At 40.9% G+C, this 22933-nt stretch overlaps 1 protein-coding gene across 3 annotated transcripts in view; it reads right to left on the reverse strand.

Annotated features, from left to right (window-relative positions):
- ets1 (v-ets avian erythroblastosis virus E26 oncogene homolog 1) overlaps positions 1 to 22542 on the reverse strand; it is a 42515-nt gene extending 19973 nt beyond the window's left edge. For 2 of the 3 annotated variants that reach the window (XM_043264692.1, XM_043264691.1), the window contains exons 1-3: positions 22413 to 22542; positions 20680 to 20778; positions 15432 to 15567 (exon numbers count right to left, since the gene is read on the reverse strand). In XM_043264692.1, coding sequence (XP_043120627.1) covers positions 15432 to 15567; positions 20680 to 20748 — 205 coding nt within the window. In that variant the 5' untranslated portion in view covers positions 20749 to 20778; positions 22413 to 22542. Of the gene's footprint in view, positions 1 to 3959; positions 4227 to 15431; positions 15568 to 20679; positions 20779 to 22412 lie in introns of those variants that run through there. The other variant, XM_043264693.1, reaches the window with a different exon arrangement.
- Positions 22543 to 22933: the final 391 nt, after the last annotated feature.

Genomic DNA, 22933 nt, shown 5'->3' on the forward strand with positions numbered 1-22933 from the left:
ACTATTGGGAAGACTTTAAACTTCAACACAGCGAAGTGGGTCAGAATGGCTTTCACAAGTATGCTACAGTGCTGACGTACGGTTCAATCATTCTGACGCATGTAACGATTCGGAAAACGTTTGTTTGTGCCATTAGCTTGTGCCAATAACTCGAAGGAATAAAGGCTAGGACCTCCCTTCACCCTTTGATGACTACACTTTAAAGGGAACAATAAAAACCTGTGTTCACCAGAAAGAATTTTTGACAGGGGAGTCATGTAGCCAGTGGACATTCTGCAAAGGGGGAGTCATTCACAACAGTAGGCAAGACACTGTGATCTAACTGTGTTTCATCGTAGCCTCAAGGAGTTAGTCTGGTGAAGTGTCAAATATGAAGTTGTTTCTATACCCTACACCTCACAATAGTAAATTCTTTTCGAAGTGACTCATACACTGTTGAGCAAACTATAAAACCCCACATCAGACTAGCCTTGATTGCCAGGGTCCGTATTTGCACAGCTATCAGATAAGCAAGGCATGCTTAGGCCTGGTGAAATTGTGAAGGGTCTGACATTACAGAAACCTATGTGTTATGCAACTCGAGAATCCAGGCCATTTTTTCAAATACACCCTTGAAGATGACTGTCTGCTTGAATTATCATCTCTTCACACTTGTATACTTCTGCATTAGTGTTTAGTATGTGGTATCTAAAGCAAGGGTGTACGAGCGGAGCCTAGCAGGGGATCGGGATGAGAGAGAGCGCAGTGTCTTAATCAGATAAACGCCGGCAATGGGCAGCCCACCCAATCCTCAGACATTCCTGTCACTCGCTGAACCCTGAGACGGACACAGAGTGAGAGAGAAGGAGAAAGGGAAGACCTGATACCCTCATCAAGGGTTATTTCTCTAGGCCGAAATGAGTGGGAGGTGAACCCTGGCTGTCTCTCTTGTTGTTGCTGACTCATTTCACTGTGCTAAGTAGTCTTTGGGCAAAGATGAAAGGAGTGACCCCGTTGTCAAGCATTTTGACTACGCCCCTTTCAAAGCAAAGCTCTCAGAAGATGCTGAAGACTTCTGGCACAGCAAAAGCGTCTGGGTAGGAGCAGCATTAGCCATTTTGGTAGCAGATGTTACATGGGTTTACCTCTGAATCGTGTTGTTATAAAAGCCTTATGGTCAAACTTGTGAAGCAAGCTTTTCCTGCTTCCAGGCTATCTGTGTGTTCTTGGAGATAACTCCATACGCAATCTTATTTTAGCAGTTCCATTAATGAATGTAAGTGTGTTTATCGAAGCTGTCCTGTTCTTGTGTAGGTCCCATTGTCTCTTCATGCACTACATGTCTCCGGGGTAAATCAGATAATCTTGACTGAACTCTAAACAACTTTTGTGTGACTCTTGATTGAATTCAACCATTCATCACTTTTGTATAAACAGAGTCAAAAAGCAAATGGGGGTTGGGGGGTAAGGCGGGCTTGTTTTTGCACTAGCCGTTGTCTTCAAGACACAGCTTGCTTGTCTTGATTTAAGACCCAATACAAACTGGGATCAGGTGCTTAATGTCCACGGCCTCTCTGTATTAACGACGCGTGCACGCTAGAAACTATCATTCGTGCCAGTCTGCCTGAGCTTTACACTCCTACTAGCACTTTGCGCTGAACAGGGGACCCACAAGGTGCACATACCCATTCTTCCAGAAGACTAAAGCAGCAGACCAGCAGTAAACATGTCTTACGTGGATCGTGCAGTCTCTGCCAGTGCACTCCGTTCACCCTGGCCTGAACATTCACGGTTGACTGAACTCGAGGGAGCTCGTCTTGAGAAATTGTTTTGCAAGATAGCACGATATTTTGGCAACCCCCGCTGCAAGTATCAGCACTTTTTTTTTTTCTTAACAGCACACAACTGTTTTTCCATGCGAGGAGAAAGCTTGTGCATGTGTGTTGGAGAGTGTCTGCGCGTGGTCATGTGCCAGTGCATTTGTAAATGTAAACTCTGCGACTGTGTGTGAAAAGAGAGCAGGCCCATGCGCATGAGAGAATATGCAAGCGTGGTAATGATTCATATCACATCTTGCACATCACGCTGGAGTCATTATTTTTTAGCTTTCATTCTGACATGCTTGCAAAGGTGAATGCCTTTTTCCATGGTGTATTAACAGCTGGTTGTGTGTGTGTGTGTGTGTGACAGGTTGGGAGTCAGAATCCTGAGTATAACCACCAGCTGTGGTCGAAGCCAGTCAGCATTTTATCGTAGGGAAAACTAGCGGCCACTGAACTCACTCTGCCCTTCCGGGCCAAAGAAGAGGGTCATATTCTTAAAGAGTCCACTGGGCAGAGACATGTGCTAACATCCCACTTGCACGCCCGTTGCTTTTTTTTCCAGTCTTCAGGAGTACAGTGGGGGAGTGTGAGACTGCTGACTGCTTAACCAGCATGGCATCTTTCCTCCCTCTCTCCCTCCCTTCGCCCCTCCTGAGCCGGGCTGGGTCAGCAGTGGGGGTTAATGGATGTGGTATGAATGGACAGTGAAGCAGCATCATGACAAACTTCATTCAGTTGACACTGACCACTCTTTCGCCAAAAGGGAAATTCCCTGCCATGACATGCATGTGTGAGATTGCACAAGCACACTCAAATCAAAACACAAAGAAAGAAAGAAAGATGAAACTTTAATCACGCAGTAACAAGGAGGCCCGTAATATTCGCATAAAAGGACAGAAAGCCCAGGGCTCAGCCAATGACCAAATAATGAACTTAGACTAAATGCACAAGAACATTAGGATGACGCAATATTCTGAAAGTCAGCTTGAAACGAAAATAATCGCTCTTGTAGTTAAAATTCAAGCCTGCTGGTCATGCATGAAATGAAACACGACTATGTAAAGCGGTAAAGTGTGTCATGTCATGAGGCCATGTGTGACAGTCAACATCAGCCTGGCGTCAGACTCATGTACAGTATTCGCTAAACGATTGCATTGCTCTCATTCTTGCACCACAGCAATAAAAAGTCTGCATAGCTCTTCAACCGACTGAAAATACTATACGGTCTGAATACACTAATGAAACGACACGGTGCCCCTTTAATCTTGCGGGTAACATTTGTGACATCAATTTTCAGAGTTGTAAACTATAAATAAAAATGAGGAATGACCACATTTCGTAAGAACATTTATACATGACTGGTAGAAGTAGTCACATGACCAGAGGTGTTTCATTCCAATCTGAATGCTCCATAAAAGCAAGAATGTAAAACATGTTACAATACAAACACCGTTTAACTCTGATTTCTACAACGCATTAGCGCTGTCTCATGATCAGAATGCATGCAAATATGTCTGTGGTCATATATGCGGCCAGTGGGACAAAAATAAATGATCTCAATATGTATAACATAATAAAAACAGAGGAAAAAGGAGGGTCACAAATGCAACAAAGTAAAATGTATGCATTCTTGTATTAATTAATACCCTTTCCCACAACTGCCGGATAATACAACATTGTCTCAGTCTATTGTATGCAACTTTATGTTGGGTCTGACTGAACAACTAAGCAGTTTTCCCTCCCTCCTTGAACACATAAAACGTTCACTTACTTGGCCGAAAGGCTAGAAGTAAACTACGTGTGCTCACTTAGCTGTGTAAAAACCAAATAGGTTAGAATTAACATATTACATAATAAAAATTTTTTTTTGTATAGCATCGATTCAACGGCTGGCACATCTGGAGCGCCGCGTGCAGGCTGTTATACCTGTCTATCACTCGCTGATCAAAAACATTTGATGTTGCAACGAGTTTCGCCTCGAATTTCTGCCTGACATCAAAACGATGACTGCAAGCTACATTATTTCGATTTCAGCGCACAGACGTTACCTCAGCGTGCACAAAAGTTACTCATAACTGACCGGACAAGTGACGAACGCGCGTTTAGCAATCATCTGAAATCAAAACAAGAAGGGTGAGAAACGACCGGAGCACTTACCGTCTACTTTTTCAGATTTTATTATAGTTAACGGCTTAATATCGACAGCTGCCGTCATTGTCACGCATTCAATGTGCAAAGTCTGTTTGTATGTTTTTAGTCCCAAACGTGTCCTCCAAAGTCCGTCGGTGCGCTTTGAGTTTCTTAGAAATGACACAGGTTTTCCCTTAACAGGATCCGATCTCTGAAGTATCGGAGCGTCTCTTTTCCTCCCTCTGTCTTTCTCCGTTCTATCTCAATCACTCTTTCATTCCCTCCCTCTGTTAGTTACCCCGGTCCAGGGCGGTTCTGTGTGCGGCGCGGAAGAGGCTGATCCGCGTAAAGGGGCGGCGTTACACGATGCTTCAATTCAATTACGCTCCGCTCTGCCGTCTCTCTCTGGACGCGACCGGTGACGCGACGCACGCGACGCACGCGACGCCGGAGCGTTACAGATGCGCGTCGTTTCTGAACGTCCGCTGAAGCAGCTGTGAGCTCAGAGCTAACAGGTCAGCTACGGCAAAATGGGTGATAGACGTGTGTGTGTGTGTGTGTGTGTTTCTCCATTGATATAAAAATGTATGTATCTATTTGCACATACACATACATTTACACACACACACACCGTACAACTAGTCTGAAACAGCGTTTATGTATGTAAAGATTACCTCTGTCGGTAAGATTCCACTTAAAATTGTATTTTATTAAGCAAAATCATTCATATAAAATGTATTATTTAACAGATCGATTTTATATTGGTTATGTAAAGTCTTCCTCCCTCAGAACCTAATGGTTTTGCTTGTTAAAATAATGTTTTATTCAAAAATTATTATGTCAATTTGTAATAATAATAATAATAATAATAATAATAATAATAAACATTTTATAATGACAATAATACATATTTTATTATTATTATTATTATTATTATTATTATTATTATTATTATATTCATATGTAATTATATTGTTATATATAATACAAAATTATTTTTATTTTTATTATTATTTTTATTTTTATAATTATTATTATATTCATATGTAATTATATTGTTATTATTATTATTATTATTATTATATATATAATTATTATTAATAGTAGTAGTAGTAGTAGTAGTAGTAGTAGTAGTAGTAGTATTCATTTAATTTGCAAAGATAGTGATAATGCACTTTGGAACAGATGCCCCTTTGGTCTCGGTCTACTCTTTTTCCTTGCACTGTATGTTTAAGAGCCAGATGAAAATTTACCAGTCATTCCAATCAGCACACACCTTCTTGTTTTCTATTGGCTGCGCGCAAGACCTCGGTACACGGTTTCCCACGATTGTGTGTCCTATGTAAATACAGTTATGCCACAGCTGAAAAATCAGTGTAAACACTTCTCAAATGTGGCTTTTGCATCCCCACCCCTTCTTTTAGCACCAATGAGAAGGAGCGTTGCATTTAAGCGTTCGGTCACCAGGGATCACGAAGCTGTGATTACGGCGGACCTGGAAAAGAGTCTGGTCATTTCTTGGGCACAGTCACCACTTGAATGGTTATGGGAACTTCCCATTTGTTAATTTCGCTTACCGTTAGGGGCTTATTCAACACAGAGAAGCCCAAAGAGAGCAGTTTCACAAAGAACGCATCTCGTCCATTATCTGTGCGAATAGTCTTGAGCAATTTCTTTAGACTCAAAAAAAAAAACCAACACACATGTTGCCTAACTGCACTGATGCAATACACCGCTGAAAGTGTCACATCACCATAATAGCCCGCAAACACCCATGCACTCAGATGTGGTGTTCTTCAGCGATTTCAAAAGGTGGACGCAGGCTGACCTCCAAATGATAAATACGACACACCTCACTCTCTCAAGGAAAAGCTGCCAAGGGCAAGAAAACTATTCAGTCTATTTAAAAACACAGATAAACAGTGTAATCCGCGCTGGCTCGTGTTTTAGCATCCCATTCGTCATCGTGAATGGCTGAAGCTACGCTCAGCTGAACTCGGTGGAAGCAACCGAAGACGGTAAAGAGACACGTCTCCCGTCTGGCTAATAGTCTGCAAATGATCTGAAAGTAACGAGTGCTCTCATAACCTCGACCCAGCCCTCATAAACACCTCAGCGTATTTCCTGCCCACCTTGACTAGATCAGTAAAAACCCAGCTTTGGACTTTACAGAGGATCCACTCGCCACACCGAGCCCAACTTTCAGACACCTCTAATTAAAAAAAATAAATACACTTTTTTTGCATTAGACAGCACTCAAACGTCAGCAAATGCGTACCTGGTTGGTTTTGATTCGGGTTGTGAACGGTTCAGATTAAACATTTTAAGTGAATCAACTTGAGCAAAGACTGAATCTTTTTGTTTCATTGATGATTACTTAATGTTTTTGAAAGAAAACCGTTATGCTACTAAATACTGAGGTTCTTATTCAGCATCGATGGTTCCATAAAGTACCTTTAACATCCATGGAGCTTTTCTATTCTAGGTTCTTCTGATTTTTCAAATGTTCTTCCCGTTAATGGCTTTCGGCTTGAATATATATTTAAAATGTAAGTTTGCTGAATTTTCCAATCAATCCTTCAGAAATCATTCTAATACAATAAAGGTGCTTCACGACACCATAGAAGAACCTTTTGGTCTAAATGGCTCCATAAAGAACCTTCAACATGTTTCGTAAAAAGGTTATTTGTGGCGAAAAATAGTGAGAAAGAGATGGTTCTTTTAAAAAAACATTTGACTGATTGGTAAAGAAAAAGGTTTATTCCATAGCATCGTTGTGAAGCACCTTTTAAGCACCTTGAACCCATTACCGTGAATTAATATTGGTGCAAAAGTGTATTGTATATATTAAAAAAAGGATACGAACAATTCAAATCACCCGACTTGTGTATTTGAGCAAAGCCTGTCTTCAAAGTCTCTTCCGCTCACCAAAGCAGCAATTACTTGATTAAAAATACCGTGAACATCAGTTTATGCGAATAGGCCTATATGTTAAAATGTAATTTACTGCTGTGATCAAAGCTTTCCCGATCTTCATTGTCACATGAATCATTCTACTATGCCGATTCGCCTCTCAATTCTAATTAGCGTTTAAAGAATTTCACTATATTTGCATTAAAGCGACTCGAACGTATATATCTGGTAGCTTCGACTCGTGTTGTGAACAGCTGAAATTCAATTTCAGAAATCGAATCACCCTACTTACGGATTTGAGCAAAGATTGACTCGCGTCTAAAAGGAGGTGAATGGAGGCGGAGGGACGAGGGCCTGCGACTGCGTTAACTTAATTAGTTTCCATGGTAACAGATTGCCTCTGCAATTTTCATGCGCGGATCAGCTCGTTTCCTAAGTGGAGCCCAACGGTTTTGACAACTGTGGGAACGGTTGCCTAGAACACTTAGCTACGTCACGGGCCGATTCGTGCGTTTCCGTAAAACTAATTCTGACCTCCCGGATTTTCCACAAAGAGCTTCGGCGATGGAAAGCTGAGGTAAGAAACGCGACCAGGCCAGGTCTTCGCGTTCAGAATAACCCTATTAGCCGGGTCAATACCGGGCTGCGAGCACGGCTCTGCACATCTGCGAGCGCCGCTGAGAGGCCGGGGAGCCAGCGTTATTGATTAGCTATGGATTTTTAAACAGGGATTCTTCAGAGTGTCCATTAAGCTGTCTGGATAGTGTTTCATCCGACAGATATGAGCGATTATGGAAATGGCCGAGCCTTTATGGGGCTTCTGTGGTCGCAAGAACCCGTCAATGAGAGCTGGGAGGGGGAAGGGATCTTAATGGAAGGAGGAGATCTTGCACTTCTCCCCCTTCTGTCAGTCACTCATTCACTCGTTCTCTCGACCCCCTCTCACTGCTCCGCTTTGTTTTAAGTCTTAATGAGCTCCTTGTATGTACTTTTAAAAGGACAGCGCAGGCTCCCTTGCGCCCAGAGGCGGCCATTAAGACTAATGGGGTTGCTGACTAATATCAGAGCCAGAGGTTGCTGAGTGGCCCTTTTTCTCCTTTTAAGAAAGGACGCCTACGTCCGGCCTGCAGACTGTCACGGTTTTGTTGCTTTCTTTTCAGTTTCATAATCTGTTTTGGCTCTGTTGTATCATGCGTGATCGGATGGGTCTGTTTTCACATATATTACACTACTGGTCGAATAATTTAGGATTTGATAGAATGCAAGCAAGCAAACAAAAATCATATATTTTGTGAAATATTATAATAAAAAAAAAAAAAATATATATATATATATATATATATATATATATATATATATATATATATATATATATATATATATATATATATATATATATATATATGCATTTTAACACATATTGACATAAAAATAATCCTAAAAAAATTAACAATATTATTGATTTTACTGCATTTTTTAATCAAATAAATGCAGTTTTTGTAAACAGAAAGCACATTTAAAAAATTTTAATTATTCTAACTTTGTCGAACACATCATTGAGCGCTCAGTGTGTATTCGTCATGGTCTTGTTGGCCGCCGCATTATAGGATGGAAAACTGTTGCGTACAAACCGGCTGGGATAAGTACCCAAATACCAGCTGGAAGGTAAAAGGATTTCTCAGAAACCTCCTCGAGGTAGCCAGCGCTTCTGGAATTATACGAAATCCTGCAAGAACACGGGGGGAGTCTTGGTCTCGATTCATAAAATCGAAATTCATTCATTCTCCAGCTTGTCGCAAGCAACATCAGAAGTTGTTGACTCCCCAAAACAAGCAGTCTCCAGGATACGGTGAAGGAAAAACACGTCTCTCGCTCCCTGGCCCGTCACACTTACTGGAAGCATGTGCTTTGCCTCAGAACTGTTCATAGTTGTATGGGAATTTACCCCGAGGAGGGGAATCAGGCTGTGTTAAGGAGTTCATTATGCTGGAGGAAGACCCAGCTTCTCTGATCGCTGCCACTGTGCTGTTGTCATGGTTTCGGTGGTTATGAGGTATCAGAAGAGCTGAGCAGCGCAACATCTGTATAACGACATCCATCACGAATCAAGCCACGGGTGCTAACAAGATGAGTTTGTGCTGGGAACGGCCGAAAATACCATATCATTTATAAATAATTCATATCGGTCACAGTTTGTTTCGCCAAAAGTTACCAAAAAAAAGTTTTAAATATCCATTCCTGTTTTTGGGATAATGCGGTACATTACATTTCAATTTGTTAAAAATAAGCTGTAATGAAGTACATTTTTTAAACTTAGTTTATTACATTGATTTATTTCATGTAATAAATAAAAAAGTAAAAACAAAAGGAACATTTTAAAATTTGATCAAATTTGTTAAAACGGAAAATATGATATCGGTAGTAAATATCCAGTATCTATATCATGATAAAAAAAGAAAAAAAGTCCCAGCTGAAACATTTCGGCAAAATAAAGTCACACCGAGGGATTGTTACTGACTTTCTCACAGTGATACTGATCATGAAACAATGTAACATTCACACATCAACACACACACACATAAACATGTAGCAGACACACTTGTCTTTGTGTATTGCTGGTGTGTGTGTGTGTGTGTGTGTGTGTGTGTGTGTGTGTGTGTGTGTGTGTGTGTGTGTGTGTGTGTTTGGTGAATTAATGAGGACCCTGGACAGCAGATGGGGGTTTACCAGCGGCGTCCCAAACCGGTGGGGAGGGGGACTTCTTGAACAAAAGCTAAGCTCTTTCTTATCAATTAGCACTGCTAAAAAGCACATCTCTCTCCTCCATTAGCTCCACCACGTGTCTGCTATTCACCCCATTGTGTGGCAAATTAAATTACATCCCTCCATCTCGCCCTCTCAAGTCCTCCTCTCTCTTGGCGTCTCTGCCCCCAGTCGTTCTGTCCTCACACACACACACACACACACACACATGCACGCACGCAACAGGCCACATGCTGCTCCTCAGTCCATTGATCTGACAGGTCAGAGGCCGCTGGCCTATTCAGTCCATCATATACTGCAGGAATGCCGCAATACACGGGCAGCGTGCATTCAGTGTCCTGACCCATGTTATTCCAAATCTGTATGACTTTCATGGTTCTGTGCGACATGTAATGAGAACTTAGGCAGAATGTCCGAGACGCTCTTTTCCATGCAGATAACACGGACGGGGATTTAGCCACAAGTACGGCAGCCCACAAAGGGATTTACTCTCACGTCTTACGAATCAGTTACAGATGCCTCAAGCGAAGTTTCACACGAGCCTTTAAGAAAAATAAGTGCACTGTAGCATACTTAAAATACTTACACAAATAATATATGCTTAGTTTCAAAAGACAATTCATTTCTTGTCATTTAAAGTTAAAGAAAATGCATTATAGTTTAAATGCATACTGAATGCAGTTAGTTAAACTTACAGTAAAGGTGTAAGACTTTAGACATAAAATACTTTCAGGGCCATAAAACAGAGATCAAGTGCTCTTAGATGTCATCAAAATATCTTAATTTGTTGTCTGAAGATGAATGAAAGTTTTGAAAAGCATGAGCAAAACTTTTTTTATTTTTTATTTTGGGGTGAACTATCCCTTTCAGATCTTTTATTTTCTACAGATGGACAAAATGTCAACGTTTGAGTGAACTGTTCCTTTAATTATGCAAATTAAGAATGTTCCTCTTGTGTAATTGTTGCCTATACATTTGATTTTGTAACACCGTAACATGGATCGCCTTTGCGAAAAACCGTAATGAAGAAATAAAATGATCTGGAGGGGAACTGAAGTTAGTTTCGACACTTGACCTCGCAAAGTGGAGCTGTAGTCCTAAACTTTCACTCATGCGCATTTGCGGCTAAAAATGCTCTCTCTCTCTCTCTCTCTCTCTCTTGTTTTGTTTTACAGTTGGGGGAAGTGTGTGCAGGACTGATTAGCATCACTGTTTCCTCCTTTCCCATAACCCCCAGACCCCCGTCAGTCGTCTGTTTATTTTAACCCAGAAAAAATGGGCCTTGGCCCGCGAGGACGTGCCCCTCATCAGAGACAGCGCTCTCCTCCAAACACACACAGATACAGACTTAGCACACACACGCACACACCGAAAGGTGCTTCCACACAACGTCATACACACACTTCTCAATATCAGCTCTGCAGTTTCTCCTCAGTTCAACTGTCCAGTTGTCAAATCACGTAAAATGTAAGCCAGCAGTGCCAGAGCTGCATAACACAGCTGTCAGTGAGTGTGTGTGTGTGTGTGTGTGTGTGAGAGAGAGAGAGAGATGTGGGAGTTTACAGAGCGTTTTTTAATGGATGGAGCTGTGAGAATGTGTATATGTATGTGCAAGCATTTATGTCATTGGGTTTTCTGTATGTGTGTGATTTGAGCAACGAGGGTAGCTTTTTTTAAATATTATAATAAAACGGGGGAAGCATTTTTATTGTAATGCAAAGGGTGGTCATTCATCCTCTCTTTCCTGGACGTATGCTGGCTAAAAGGACTTCTAAGTTGGCTAAAATGTTCATTTTTATTATTTTCTTTTTGTTGACACACCCTCTACAGATCTCAGACATTTTATGTGCAAAAGTGCTTTGACTGCTTCATGCAGATCTCAAAAAGTTCAAGTTTTAGCAAATGCAAAGTGAAATTAAAAGCCTCATGCTGAAGGAAGTGCCTCTGCGCAAAGCGATTGACTTATTTGAAAAAGCAAATCTATTCAAATTAATGAAGGTAATGTTACTTTACTAGTAACTTGGAAAAAAGTAATCTAATTAAATACGTTAATTGTAATTACCTTTCTTGCACAAACTGAATGCTTCTCTTCATAAGACCATACTGTATTAACTTTGTGCTCTCTATCCAGCTTCCAGTGGCTTTTTCACATCGTATTATTTTAATGTACCGTCTTTATTATAAGCACACTGGTTTGTATTGCGAGCAGTTTTACTGTTTACTGCACCTTCATGTCCTTCCCATTCTTTCCCAATAGTAATCACAATTCACAGAAAACAGCTTACTTCCACGGCGAAAAATAAGGTGGATATGCTTCTGTTTTTGACGTAGGTGTGAACTTGCATTTTATGAATCACAGAGCGCCACAGTTTCAGCTAAAAATACTGCTCTAAAAATATTCTGTATTGTCCTACTGACGAAAAAAGTCACGTAAACGAATTAAAACTACATTTTAGAGTAAAGCATCCCTTTCAAGTGGCCTTTTATATCAAACATAAACTATTAAGATACAAATGCGCAATTCAGCATGGTTCTTTTTAACAAGGACTGATGCTGATAAGAGTGTAGTTGCCTGCTTTGCTCAGTTTAAAGCATTTTATCGTTGTTAAATCTCTAGATTTCACTAGAATTTATGCAGAAAATGCCTCCTTATTGCATAATGGTCGCCGGGTTTATCTTTGGAAGCGCACCGTGATAAGCAGCATTCACATCTGGACTGTAGAGAGCTAAAATCTGCTCTATTCGTCACATGACCGCATGCATGCTGAATAGAGCAGTACGCATTCTTCGTGAAACGGGACAAATAATTACGATGAACCTGAGGAGCAGCAGCGTGTGACACGTTGAAGTAAACTGACAAAGGTCCCATATGTGTCGAACGCAAAAGCCGTTTACAGTGTGTCTCTGGTTTAACTGCCTGCACCTGCGCCGACAGCATCCAGATGCAGGGCTGAAGCCGTCTGAGAACACGTGGGTGTCTGCTCGCGTCTATGTGCGTTACGGTGTGTCGCGCGGCACACCTGGAAGCCAAGGGCCGGCCTGCTGCTTCTAATAGTCACGGAATAAAATCCACCTTCATTCGCACCAATAATGCGCCGCTTCGTTAAACATCATCAGCTTTCGCACGTGATCGGGCGGTATTGAGAAAGGACAGAGGGGAAAAAGTGACGTCTGGAAAGCCAAACAGAATTTTAGTCAGCCTTTTCATTGGAAATTACATCAGGAACTAAATTTGGTCACATCTTTCCGAACGATTTTGCTGTCGTGAAAAGGGATGGAAAAACAGGCGTAATCCCGAAACCGGAAAACAGAGTCTGTCAGCTCTGAGGTAACACTTAACATCGTAAAGTCATGTACCAAATTAGTAGAAAAAAGCTTGCGAGGAAAGCTGCCGGTCCCCGATCGCTCTCCATGGAAGTTAATCAGCAGGTTGTGCGAGGGATTGGTTGTAGAGAACAACAAAAAGTTGGGCCTTATTGCAAATCACAGATATTGGCTGATTTGAAAGTAATACCTCACAAAAAAAAAGAAAATCCTGTAGAAGAAAGTTTGTAACCAGGCTGTTTCGGTCAACAGTGATTGCCATAGTTGCATGATTTTGGGATTTTTTTGGCCGAAGTAGAAGTAGAGTGCCTTTTTATGTAGTGTCATAATTACTTCTGTCGTCTCTGAAATATGGTTAAAGTACTGACAAGCATTTATTATAAACTTTAATATACTTTTTTGCCATGTGTTTTAACACAAAAAAGTGTGTTTAAATGGCAAACTGATGGCCAGCTGAGTGCAAACTACGTATAAGTTTATTGAGTTTGCTTCCAGCGAATACTCTCCAAAATGCAGCTGAACGGAGGAGATGAATTGTTGAATAAAGCAGGACCACGGTGGACTATTCTTACGACGTCTTTCATACTTTTTTAGGCCTTGACAGTGTTTATTCACTTGGCGGCCAAAAGCCTCCATGTTTTCTTCTAAAACATCTTAAATTGTGTTCTGAGGATGAACAAAGCTTGTACGTGTTTGGAGGTAAGTGGTTAATGACAATATTTTCATTATGGGCCGGAGTGACCCTTTAAAGACGATAGTGTCCCCATTTACCTGAATTCACCTCTACTCCTTCCAAAAAAATGGAATTAAATCAGATAAATTGGGACACTTTTGACATTGAGATGACTGGGAACGATGTCTCAATTCTAATTCTAATAATAAGCTTCAAAAGAATATGCTTAAACGTGAACTGAACGCAAAGAAGTTACGTAGAATTGATATTAAATGGAATTACATTGACCCAAGTAAGTAGGATGTCATATGTAGTTTCATTCTAGACTCGTTTCATCGTCTATGACATATGGTTGAAGTTACTGCTGAATGTACTGACAAACATTTAATAGCCTTTCTATTGAAACACGTGTGCTATGTATTTAAATGTATTTGTAATAGGCCACAAAAATGAGAAGTTGAGCCTCTTTTTAAGTTTGCATGCTTTCAACTGCTCTCACCTATGTGCTTGATGACTTCAGATCAAAGGACAAGGTAAGAAGTCACACTAACTGCTCCAGATGAGATCTTCGGGTGACAGGAGGGCGGCCTGTTTCATTTTGACTAGCAGCTGTAGCAGTCCAACGGTTTTTGCAAGCGCTGGCTTGGATGGCAGTTCAAGAGTGTGTTTTGAGGTTACCGTCTCACACAGGCGAGATCTGACTAAACCGTGCCTCACCCTTGACTGAAGAAACGGTCTCTGGATCCTCTCTAAACACACGGCCCATCGTATTAAATACAACGCCAAACATCAGAGCGCTCACATGCATCACCTCCGAGGAAAGAGTTCAAGAGGTCGTTCTTTTCCAGTTGACGTTGTTTATGATGGTGCAACGTACTCGGGCCAAGCTGGAGGCTTTCAGTGAGCGGCTCCAGCAACAAACATCAGCAAATCCCATCAAACCCGACCCGGCCCGGTCCCCCAGGGGCCCTGAGGCTTGGGAAAAGGACGGCCGCTGCTGAGCCCTCGCGCCCTTGTACCCTTGTGGCCTTGTGTCCCGTTTGGGGAGGTGTCGAGATAGTTGGTGCCACTGCTGGATCCGTCCCAACACACACACACACACATGCACACACAGATGGCGCATGTCGCCGCTTTTTCTGGCATTTTTCGAAAAGCAGGGAGGCTGATGTCAAACACTGGGAGGAATGTTCTCATTCTGAATAAACAAAAAAAATGTCCTGGACGAAAAAATCCAGAGCATGCAGTCACCTCCTCCATTCAACGTCACACACACACACACACACGCACTGAGTGTGGCAGAAAAAACATTGTTCTCTGGGGGACGACGGGGACATTGACCCCCAATGAGATGCTTTTACCAGATGCCTCACAGTTTCCTCCTCCACAAATCTGAAGTGTGTGTTTGCGTACATGCACATTTCACAGTCTCACACACACACACACACACACGCATACACGAAAAGGTCTCAACATTTCATTGTGTCAAGAGTATATTGACCTCATTTTGAGTCATGCATTTTTTTCTTTACTCTACAATCAACTGCTTGCAACTAGTTTTGCCTCTCAAATATGAGTTTTCATAAACTTGCGGTTTATGGGACTCTCTATAAGCATGGTGTTTTTTTATACTGTACAAACCGTATTTTACACCAAACCTACACCTAACAAAAAGCTACTGGCAAGGTTTTATTTCATAAAACACCATTTAGTGTCCTCCATAAACCATGTTTATATTATAATACCCATGTCATTATACACATTTGTGTCCTCGTAAATCATGTATACCAGAACACACACACACACACACACACACACGAGTGTCTTACCTCCGGGGCCGAGCTCTGGTCCGTTGGGCACCTCCTGCAGGGTGAAGTGCTGGCCGTACAGGGGTCTGGGTGGAGCAGGGTTTTGTGGGTAACACATATGAGGAGGCACAGTCACCGCCATCCCTCCACTCAACCTCTACACAAACAAACACAACACACACTGCTGAAGCCAAAGCTGGAGATGTTACTTAGAAAAGCTACAGTGATGACTGGATGAATTGAAGAGCGCTTTAATTGCAGAATATGTGAACCCGTTTTGTGGCAAAGGTCTTTTGTCTTTCAAGGGGTTTCATTCATGACCGCTTACCATCGGTGAACGGCTAAGATTTTAACATATGAAATTCCCTGTGTGGCCCGAGGCAGCTCGGGTTTCTCTTGAAGCGAAGCGCTTGAGAAGCACTTTTATTCTTTTGATCTCGGTGGGACTCTGACGTCAGGCCAGGAGAAGGGGAAGTCAGACAGGCAAAAAAGAAAGAAAATGAAAGAGAGACACTAGCAGAGGACTTTGCTGAGTCAACTGGTTCCTCAACAGGGTCATACCGCTATTTATTTTATTTCATTTTTTTAAGATTTTTTGTGAAAATTGCTTATAATGTTAATAAACACTAGCACCAAAATAGCCATATGCATGCCAGCAAAAAAAATATATATATATATATATATATATATATATATATATATATATATTTTTTTTTTTTTTTTTTTTTTGTGCATACCTAAATGCATGTATATATATATATATATGTGTGTGTGTGTGTGTGTGTGAGTGAGAAAAAAAAAACTATTTGTTTTATATTATATTAACTTATATTCATAACTTAAGCACTTAAACTATGCTCAGAACACATTAAAACACACTGAAACATCAATCTGTGTTCTGGAATCAGAGGTCATAGTTTGAATATGTTTTGCTGAAAGAAAACTGATCCAGGATCAACTCTGACCTTTTAATACCCTCAAAAACAAGATCCGGTAAACACACGGAGGCATTAGCCACTCAGTCTCCCAAATCCTCCTCTGAGATCTCTAAGAGGCCGACAGATCCACGGGACGTTTTCTGAGAATGCCTCATTCTGAGGGAAAATACCTCTTACAAAACAATTTGTGACAGATAAAGATCCATTGAAATAGCCAAATCAACTTCCTTTGGCCGAAAGCACATGCCATCACTTGCAATTGTGTAGAAGACGTGCGTGCGCGGTAAACAGGCATTGTCCTCGGCTTGTTGACCATCTCGGTTAACTTCTTGAAAAGAATGCTTAAGATGGATGAAACAATGCTGTTTTTGTGAGCGGAGCGTTGCGTTTGGAGGAGATTGTTGTGCTCTCTTGTTTTAGAAAGCTGATATGAAATCTCCAGCCGCACGCATGACTCAAAAGTGTCCCATTTTCAGTGGGGTTTTGATTCGTGTCGTGATGCTCACTGCTGGTGCAGGAACAGGTTAACTGGTATCAGCGTATCTAAAGCATCTTTGCGGTGAATAAATCAGCATTAATGCAGGGCGATCGCATGCGTCTGCTCTAGATTATCTCTCTGAAATGTTATCTGTCTGCAAAAAAAAAGAGAGCTTCTTTCCATTTCGAAGAAGCTGCAAGCTCTCTTTGATACGATTTATCAAGACTAAAGTGTTGAGCGTGGCTGGTTGTGGCGCAAATAATAATTAGTTGTGTGACTGCTACGAATTCATTCAGAGCAGCTCTCGTGCTTTGTGAAGATAATGTAACTGTAAAGATAAAGTGACGGCCTTTTTTTGTTAGTTAAAACAAAAAGCTTATATTTTAATAACATACATTATAGCGTGATAAATATTATAACTTATGCATAATTAATTCAAAACATACTCTTTATAATTTCCATAACGTAAAATATTTGAAAAGATGAGTGGAGTATGTTTTACAATCCTTTTTGGCTTTTTCTGCTTCCATATTTTATATTTAATTCAATGTTTGCTTGACGTTTTCTTGTAATTGTTTTTAAAATGTAATATCAGTGTGAAAATTGTTTCTAATTAAATCACACACCAGATTTAGTGCATGCACAATAATTGGACACTGAAGTAAAAAAAAATTAAATTACATTAAATTACATTAAATTCAATGGTTTGGAATATAATAATTAATTATATATTTTATTTAAAATGTAAACACTACATATTTTCAAAGTATATACATTCTTTTGTATTTATGTATACCTAATAACTGTGCAAAAACACTTGGCTTTAAAAGATTTGAATAATCTCAACTTTAATAACCTCGTGCTTCCGTGACTCGACCGCAGTTTGAGCTGAACTTTTAACGAATCGTTTGATTAAAAGCAAGCTTCAAAGAGTGATTCATACATCTACTCTTCATCAGCTATGGCGAGGTTTTCCATGAATACCCACAAAGATTTCAATCACAAAACTAAGAAATGGCGTCAGAGGATTCGAACTACAGCGTGCGTGACTTTCATTGGAGCTCATTTTGGAGCTCGACAGACCCGGTTCACTACACCTGAGCGCAGAAGAGATTTATTTAACACTGTGCGTCTGCAGATTATATTCCCTGCATGTGACCTGGCTTTGCTGTGGTGACCGAAGCTGCTGTATCTGAGCTACTGTCTGTCTGCCCATCTGATAAACCTGCTGTTGAGTTAAGACCGCGGTTATCAGCAGAGTCCTGGCAGCGCTTTTATAGAGCGGAGCTCATTGGAGGATGGTGTTTAACTGTCTGAACGTCCCTCGCCGGAGTCATGGGGAGAGCGGAGATGAGAAGTCGAGAGAGGAGAGAGATACGGATGATGACGGAGGAAGTAAGGAGGACGGCTGGGATTTATGGGGTACAGGAGGGTCCCGTCCCGTGCAAAGGGCAATGCCACCCCTGAACCCGCTGACATGGTTAAATCAGATATATCTGACGATGGGTGCTACGGCATCGGGATGGAAAAAGAGGAAAGATGCAAAGAATGTGATCTGATTCATTCCCCCGCTAGGAAAACCTTCAAAACATAAATAGTTACAAATTGTTAACTCTTTTTGATCTTAAAACGAATAAAATCCGTGTGTATTTGAAAGCATGCATCTGTCAGATGAAGCAAGCGATAACATGGTAATGTTTATTGTTTTTATAAAATAATGCCGATAATGCATGGAAAATGAGAATGAGCTGATAGGAGTCGTTCACTCATTGGATGACCCTGGTTGTGTTCTTTGAGTTTTGATTTATTTAAAAGAACCGACTCGAAAGAACCGAAGAAGAATGGACGTATAAACCTCCTTCATTTTCACTACTTTTACTGTAGTTTTTCTTAACTCGTTCGTTCTGGGATTAAACAGTTTTTTAATTCGTTTAAAGGTACTGACTTCTAAGAGTCAACGCTGTTTGATTCACTAAGTAGAATGGACTCGCGTCATTTGTTTCTAGAACTTAAAAGAATAAAATGTTATTTATTTATTCATAAAGAACCAGCTCAGAGTTTTGTTCGTGAATTGAACTGCACCGGTTGCGCCGTACGTGTTTTGATTCATTGAAAGGAACTGACTCGTGAGAATCGTTTGGTTGGGAATTGGATTTCTTTCTTTAGATTTGGACTCTGCTTCTTTGCACATCATTCCTTCTGAAATCACTATAAAAGTAATGACTCGCACAAAAAATCGCTTGTATAGTAACGAGAGTGCAAATGCAAGTGGATTTCACAATGAAGGGAATTTTTACAAGACGTTTAAGCAGACACGGTAACACCAGGCGATCTTCTGGTTTCAGTGCGCGGTGCTAATAGCACAGGCTGAGTTCGGTGGTCTTTTCTTCTTCGGCGCATGCAAATGAATGAACCGGGAGGGAAGCCCCCTCCGCGTAGCCTTTGACCGCGGTGGGAGACGAGCGTCTCGATTTCAAAAGCCACGAGGCCACCTGAGCAGATTATCTGAGCGCCGAGTCCCTGCGTGAGCATTAGCATGCGACCCGCTAACAGCCCTGTCTCTGCATACTGATGCCCGAATCTTTATTAGACACCTTTGATTCCGCTCTCACCTGCGCCGAATCCCGATGTGCCCCGGACGACTCCTCGCCAGGACCGTTAAGATCTTCTCTTTCACAAGCGCTCCAACAAACTACCTTAACCCCTCTGACCCCCGAGACGGGGCGGATGGGGGTTAAAAGGAGGTAAATGTTTTTCCCTTTACGCATTCCCATACTAATTCTCCCCCTGCCTCGCGCGTTTATTTAAATTGAATGGAGAAAAAGCTGTAGCTCCGGAGTCGGGGACGGATCACTCGAGGGTTCGCATCCGTTCAATGCCACTGAATTCACATTGATATTCACCTTTGCGTCTGCTCAGATAATAGCAAAGGCGTATGAAACACCTGGACGCAGTGACAGAGCTGGAATATCACGCATTAACTATAAATAAAATAAAGGTTTCGGCTGAACGGTTTAAAGGGACGCCACGATAGGCCTATGTTTAATTTTTATTTAAAGGCATAGTTCACCCAAAAGGAAAATCCTGTCATCATTTTCTCACCCTAAAGTTGCCCCAAACCTGTATGAATTTTTTAGGGGGTCACCAAACGGTTAGCATTAACACACGTGGATAGACAAATAAATAAATGCATGGATGTCGATGGCTACCGGCAGCTGTTTGATTTAAACTGTGTTCAGCAGAAGAAAAAAACTGCATTAATGATGACAACGTTTTCACTTCTGGGTTTAAGCTTTAGTTTATTAAACTGATATTCAAGCTTTAATAATTTAATTTTAGCTAAGTAATGAATTAATGTTACAATGAGGGACCACAACAGTTTTAAGAGTTTTATTTTACGCTAATAATTCTTTTTTTTTTTCAAATAAATACTTCATAAAACTCTTTTTGCATTATATTAGTTGTATTTAAATTATTAGCTGTGTATAAATCATTTAAATTATTTAAATGAGTTTTATTTTATGCATCGTTATGCTTTGATGGCAACAAAGTAAAATGTTGTACAAAAAAAAAGATCTTGTGGCTATATACTTCCAAAACCATAGGTATCTTAATGCTTAATGGGTATTTTTTAGATGTAGATGTTTTTTATATCAGTATTTTGGAAATTAATTTTTGCATTAATCAACATTATGCCGCACATGTTGTTCCCTGAGCTTAAAACTAAAAGTGCGAGTGAATATCATGCCAACAGATTGTGGGGCTGAGTGTGTTTTCACTTGTTTCTTACACACGGCTAATAGGCAGCTCAGGCCAAACAGAGGTGATTTATAGTGGAAGCTGGAGGTCTTACCATTACACCCAGACAGTCGGGCGGTTGAAGAGCTTGACAGGAGGAAACTGGATCCGGGTAGTAACTCATTCTACGAGCTGGAGCTGCCGTGACGGAGGCCTGCGGACAAGACACACACACACACACACACACGCACACACACACGAGAGGTGAGGACCTCAATCAATCTCACACTGTTTATCCCAGAGACGAGCTCTGCCGACCGGGATTAGAAATAACCTGCCACTCATAGCTAAAGATGACACGAGGTGAGCCAAACGCAGCAGAAGGGCGGCAGCCGATGGTGAAGTGATAGAGCCTGCTTCTATTGCAGCGTTTGGTTGCTTAAGTGTGTGTTAATTAACCGGACTGGGTGGTGATCAGACAAAATCAGTCGTCGTACATTTTTACATTTGCATGACTTTAAAATAAAAGACTTTGACGTGGAGAGAGAGAGAGAGAGAGAGAGAGAGAGAGAGAGAGAGAGAGAGAGAGAGAGAGAGAGAGAGAGAGAGAGAGAGAGAGAGAGAGAGAGAGAGAGAGAGAGAGAGAGAGAGAGAGAGAGAGAGAGAGAGAGAGAGAGAGAGAGAGAGAGACAGAGAGAGAGAGAGAGAGAGAGAGAGAGAGAGAGAGAGAGAGAGAGAGAGAGAGAGAGAGAGAGAGAGAGAGAGAGAGAGAGAGAGAGAGAGAGAGAGAGAGAGAGAGAGAGAGAGAGAGAGAGAGAGAGAGAGAGAGAGAGAGAGAGAGAGAGAGAGAGAGAGAGAGAGAGAGAGAGAGAGAGAGAGAGAGAGAGAGAGAGAGAGAGAGAGAGAGAGAGAGAGAGAGAGAGAGAGAGAGAGAGAGAGAGAGAAAGAGAGAGAGACAGAGAGAGAGAGAGAGAGAGAGAGAGAGAGAGAGAGAGAGAGAGAGACAGAGAGAGAGAGAGAGACAGAGAGAGACAGACAGAGAGAGAGACAGAGAGAGAGAGAGACAGAGAGAGAGAGAGAGAGAGAGAGAGAGCTGGAGCCCAGCTGTGAGGACTCTGTTTCTGGAGCCACTTCATGATGAGCACATGGACAACAACTGAGGATTCTCCTCAAACAGCAGCGTGTGTGTGTGTGTGTGTGTGTGTGTGTGTGTGTGTGTGTGTGTGTGTGTGTGTGTGTGTGTGTGAGAGAGAGAGAGAGAAGTGAACATCTTGAAGTGCTTAGAGAGTGGCAACTGATGTTGTTCTGAGTCAAAGGTTGAGGTGACTGTCACAGATGGATCTTCCAGAGGTTATCATAACACTCTCTCATTCAACACAACCAGCATCACTGTTCCAGATTACATCAACACAATTCAACTCATTTAAAATAATAATAATGATAATAATACATCCGCTTTTCTGTTTGTACAAGCTATAGCAAATAGTTTCTGTCATTTTTATCAATATCAATTTCACGCAGTTATAATTACATTTTAACCATATAGAACGCAGAATATAAAACTCTTTCTTTCTGTCTACCTTCAGAGTTAAATAAAAGGCTAAATAAAAAATGGGTTTAAAAGTCATATTTGAGTCGATAAAGTCGCAAAACATCCCAAAATCCAAAAGTTTCAAAACATTCCACAATCCGCGCGTCATAAAAAGATCGGTTCCTCGTCACTTCTTTCAGTCCGCGCTCTAGAGAAACCCGCGAGATTCTTCCTGGTCGTTCCTGATCGTTCCTGATCGTTCCTGAGAGTTCCGAGCGTTTCATCGGTTTACGGAGAGAAAGAAAGTTGTTTCTTACCGTGATTCTCGGGAGTCTCCGAAGGCTGCTGCTGTCAGCTGGTGTTTGTACCTGGCTCGTGTCTGGAGAGGAAGGATAAAGCGCACTTGCTGGAGTCCCACCCTCTCTTCTGATCCCTGCGCTCCTCCACATCCAGCAAGTGTCCAGACAACTGAACTGAATAAGAGATGAGGTGTCGATCAGTTGCAAAAAAGAATTTCCATGACGATGATGATGATGTGTGTTAAGTGTAGTTTTAATATATTTATTTATTTATCAATAAGTTGTATTTTTATATTTATTTAAGCTACTGTAATCTAGTGCTGTCAAACGATATGTATATATATATATATATATATATATATATATATATATATATATATATATATATATATATAAATATAATAATTAATAAATAATAAATACTCACAAAACACAAACATATAGGACACTATAAATAATAAATACTCACAAAAAAAAAAAAAAAAAATATATATATATATATATATATATATATATATATATATATATATATATTAACA

This window comes from Puntigrus tetrazona, chromosome 18, assembly GCF_018831695.1.
Source record: "Puntigrus tetrazona isolate hp1 chromosome 18, ASM1883169v1, whole genome shotgun sequence".
Taxonomy (NCBI): domain Eukaryota; kingdom Metazoa; phylum Chordata; class Actinopteri; order Cypriniformes; family Cyprinidae; genus Puntigrus; species Puntigrus tetrazona.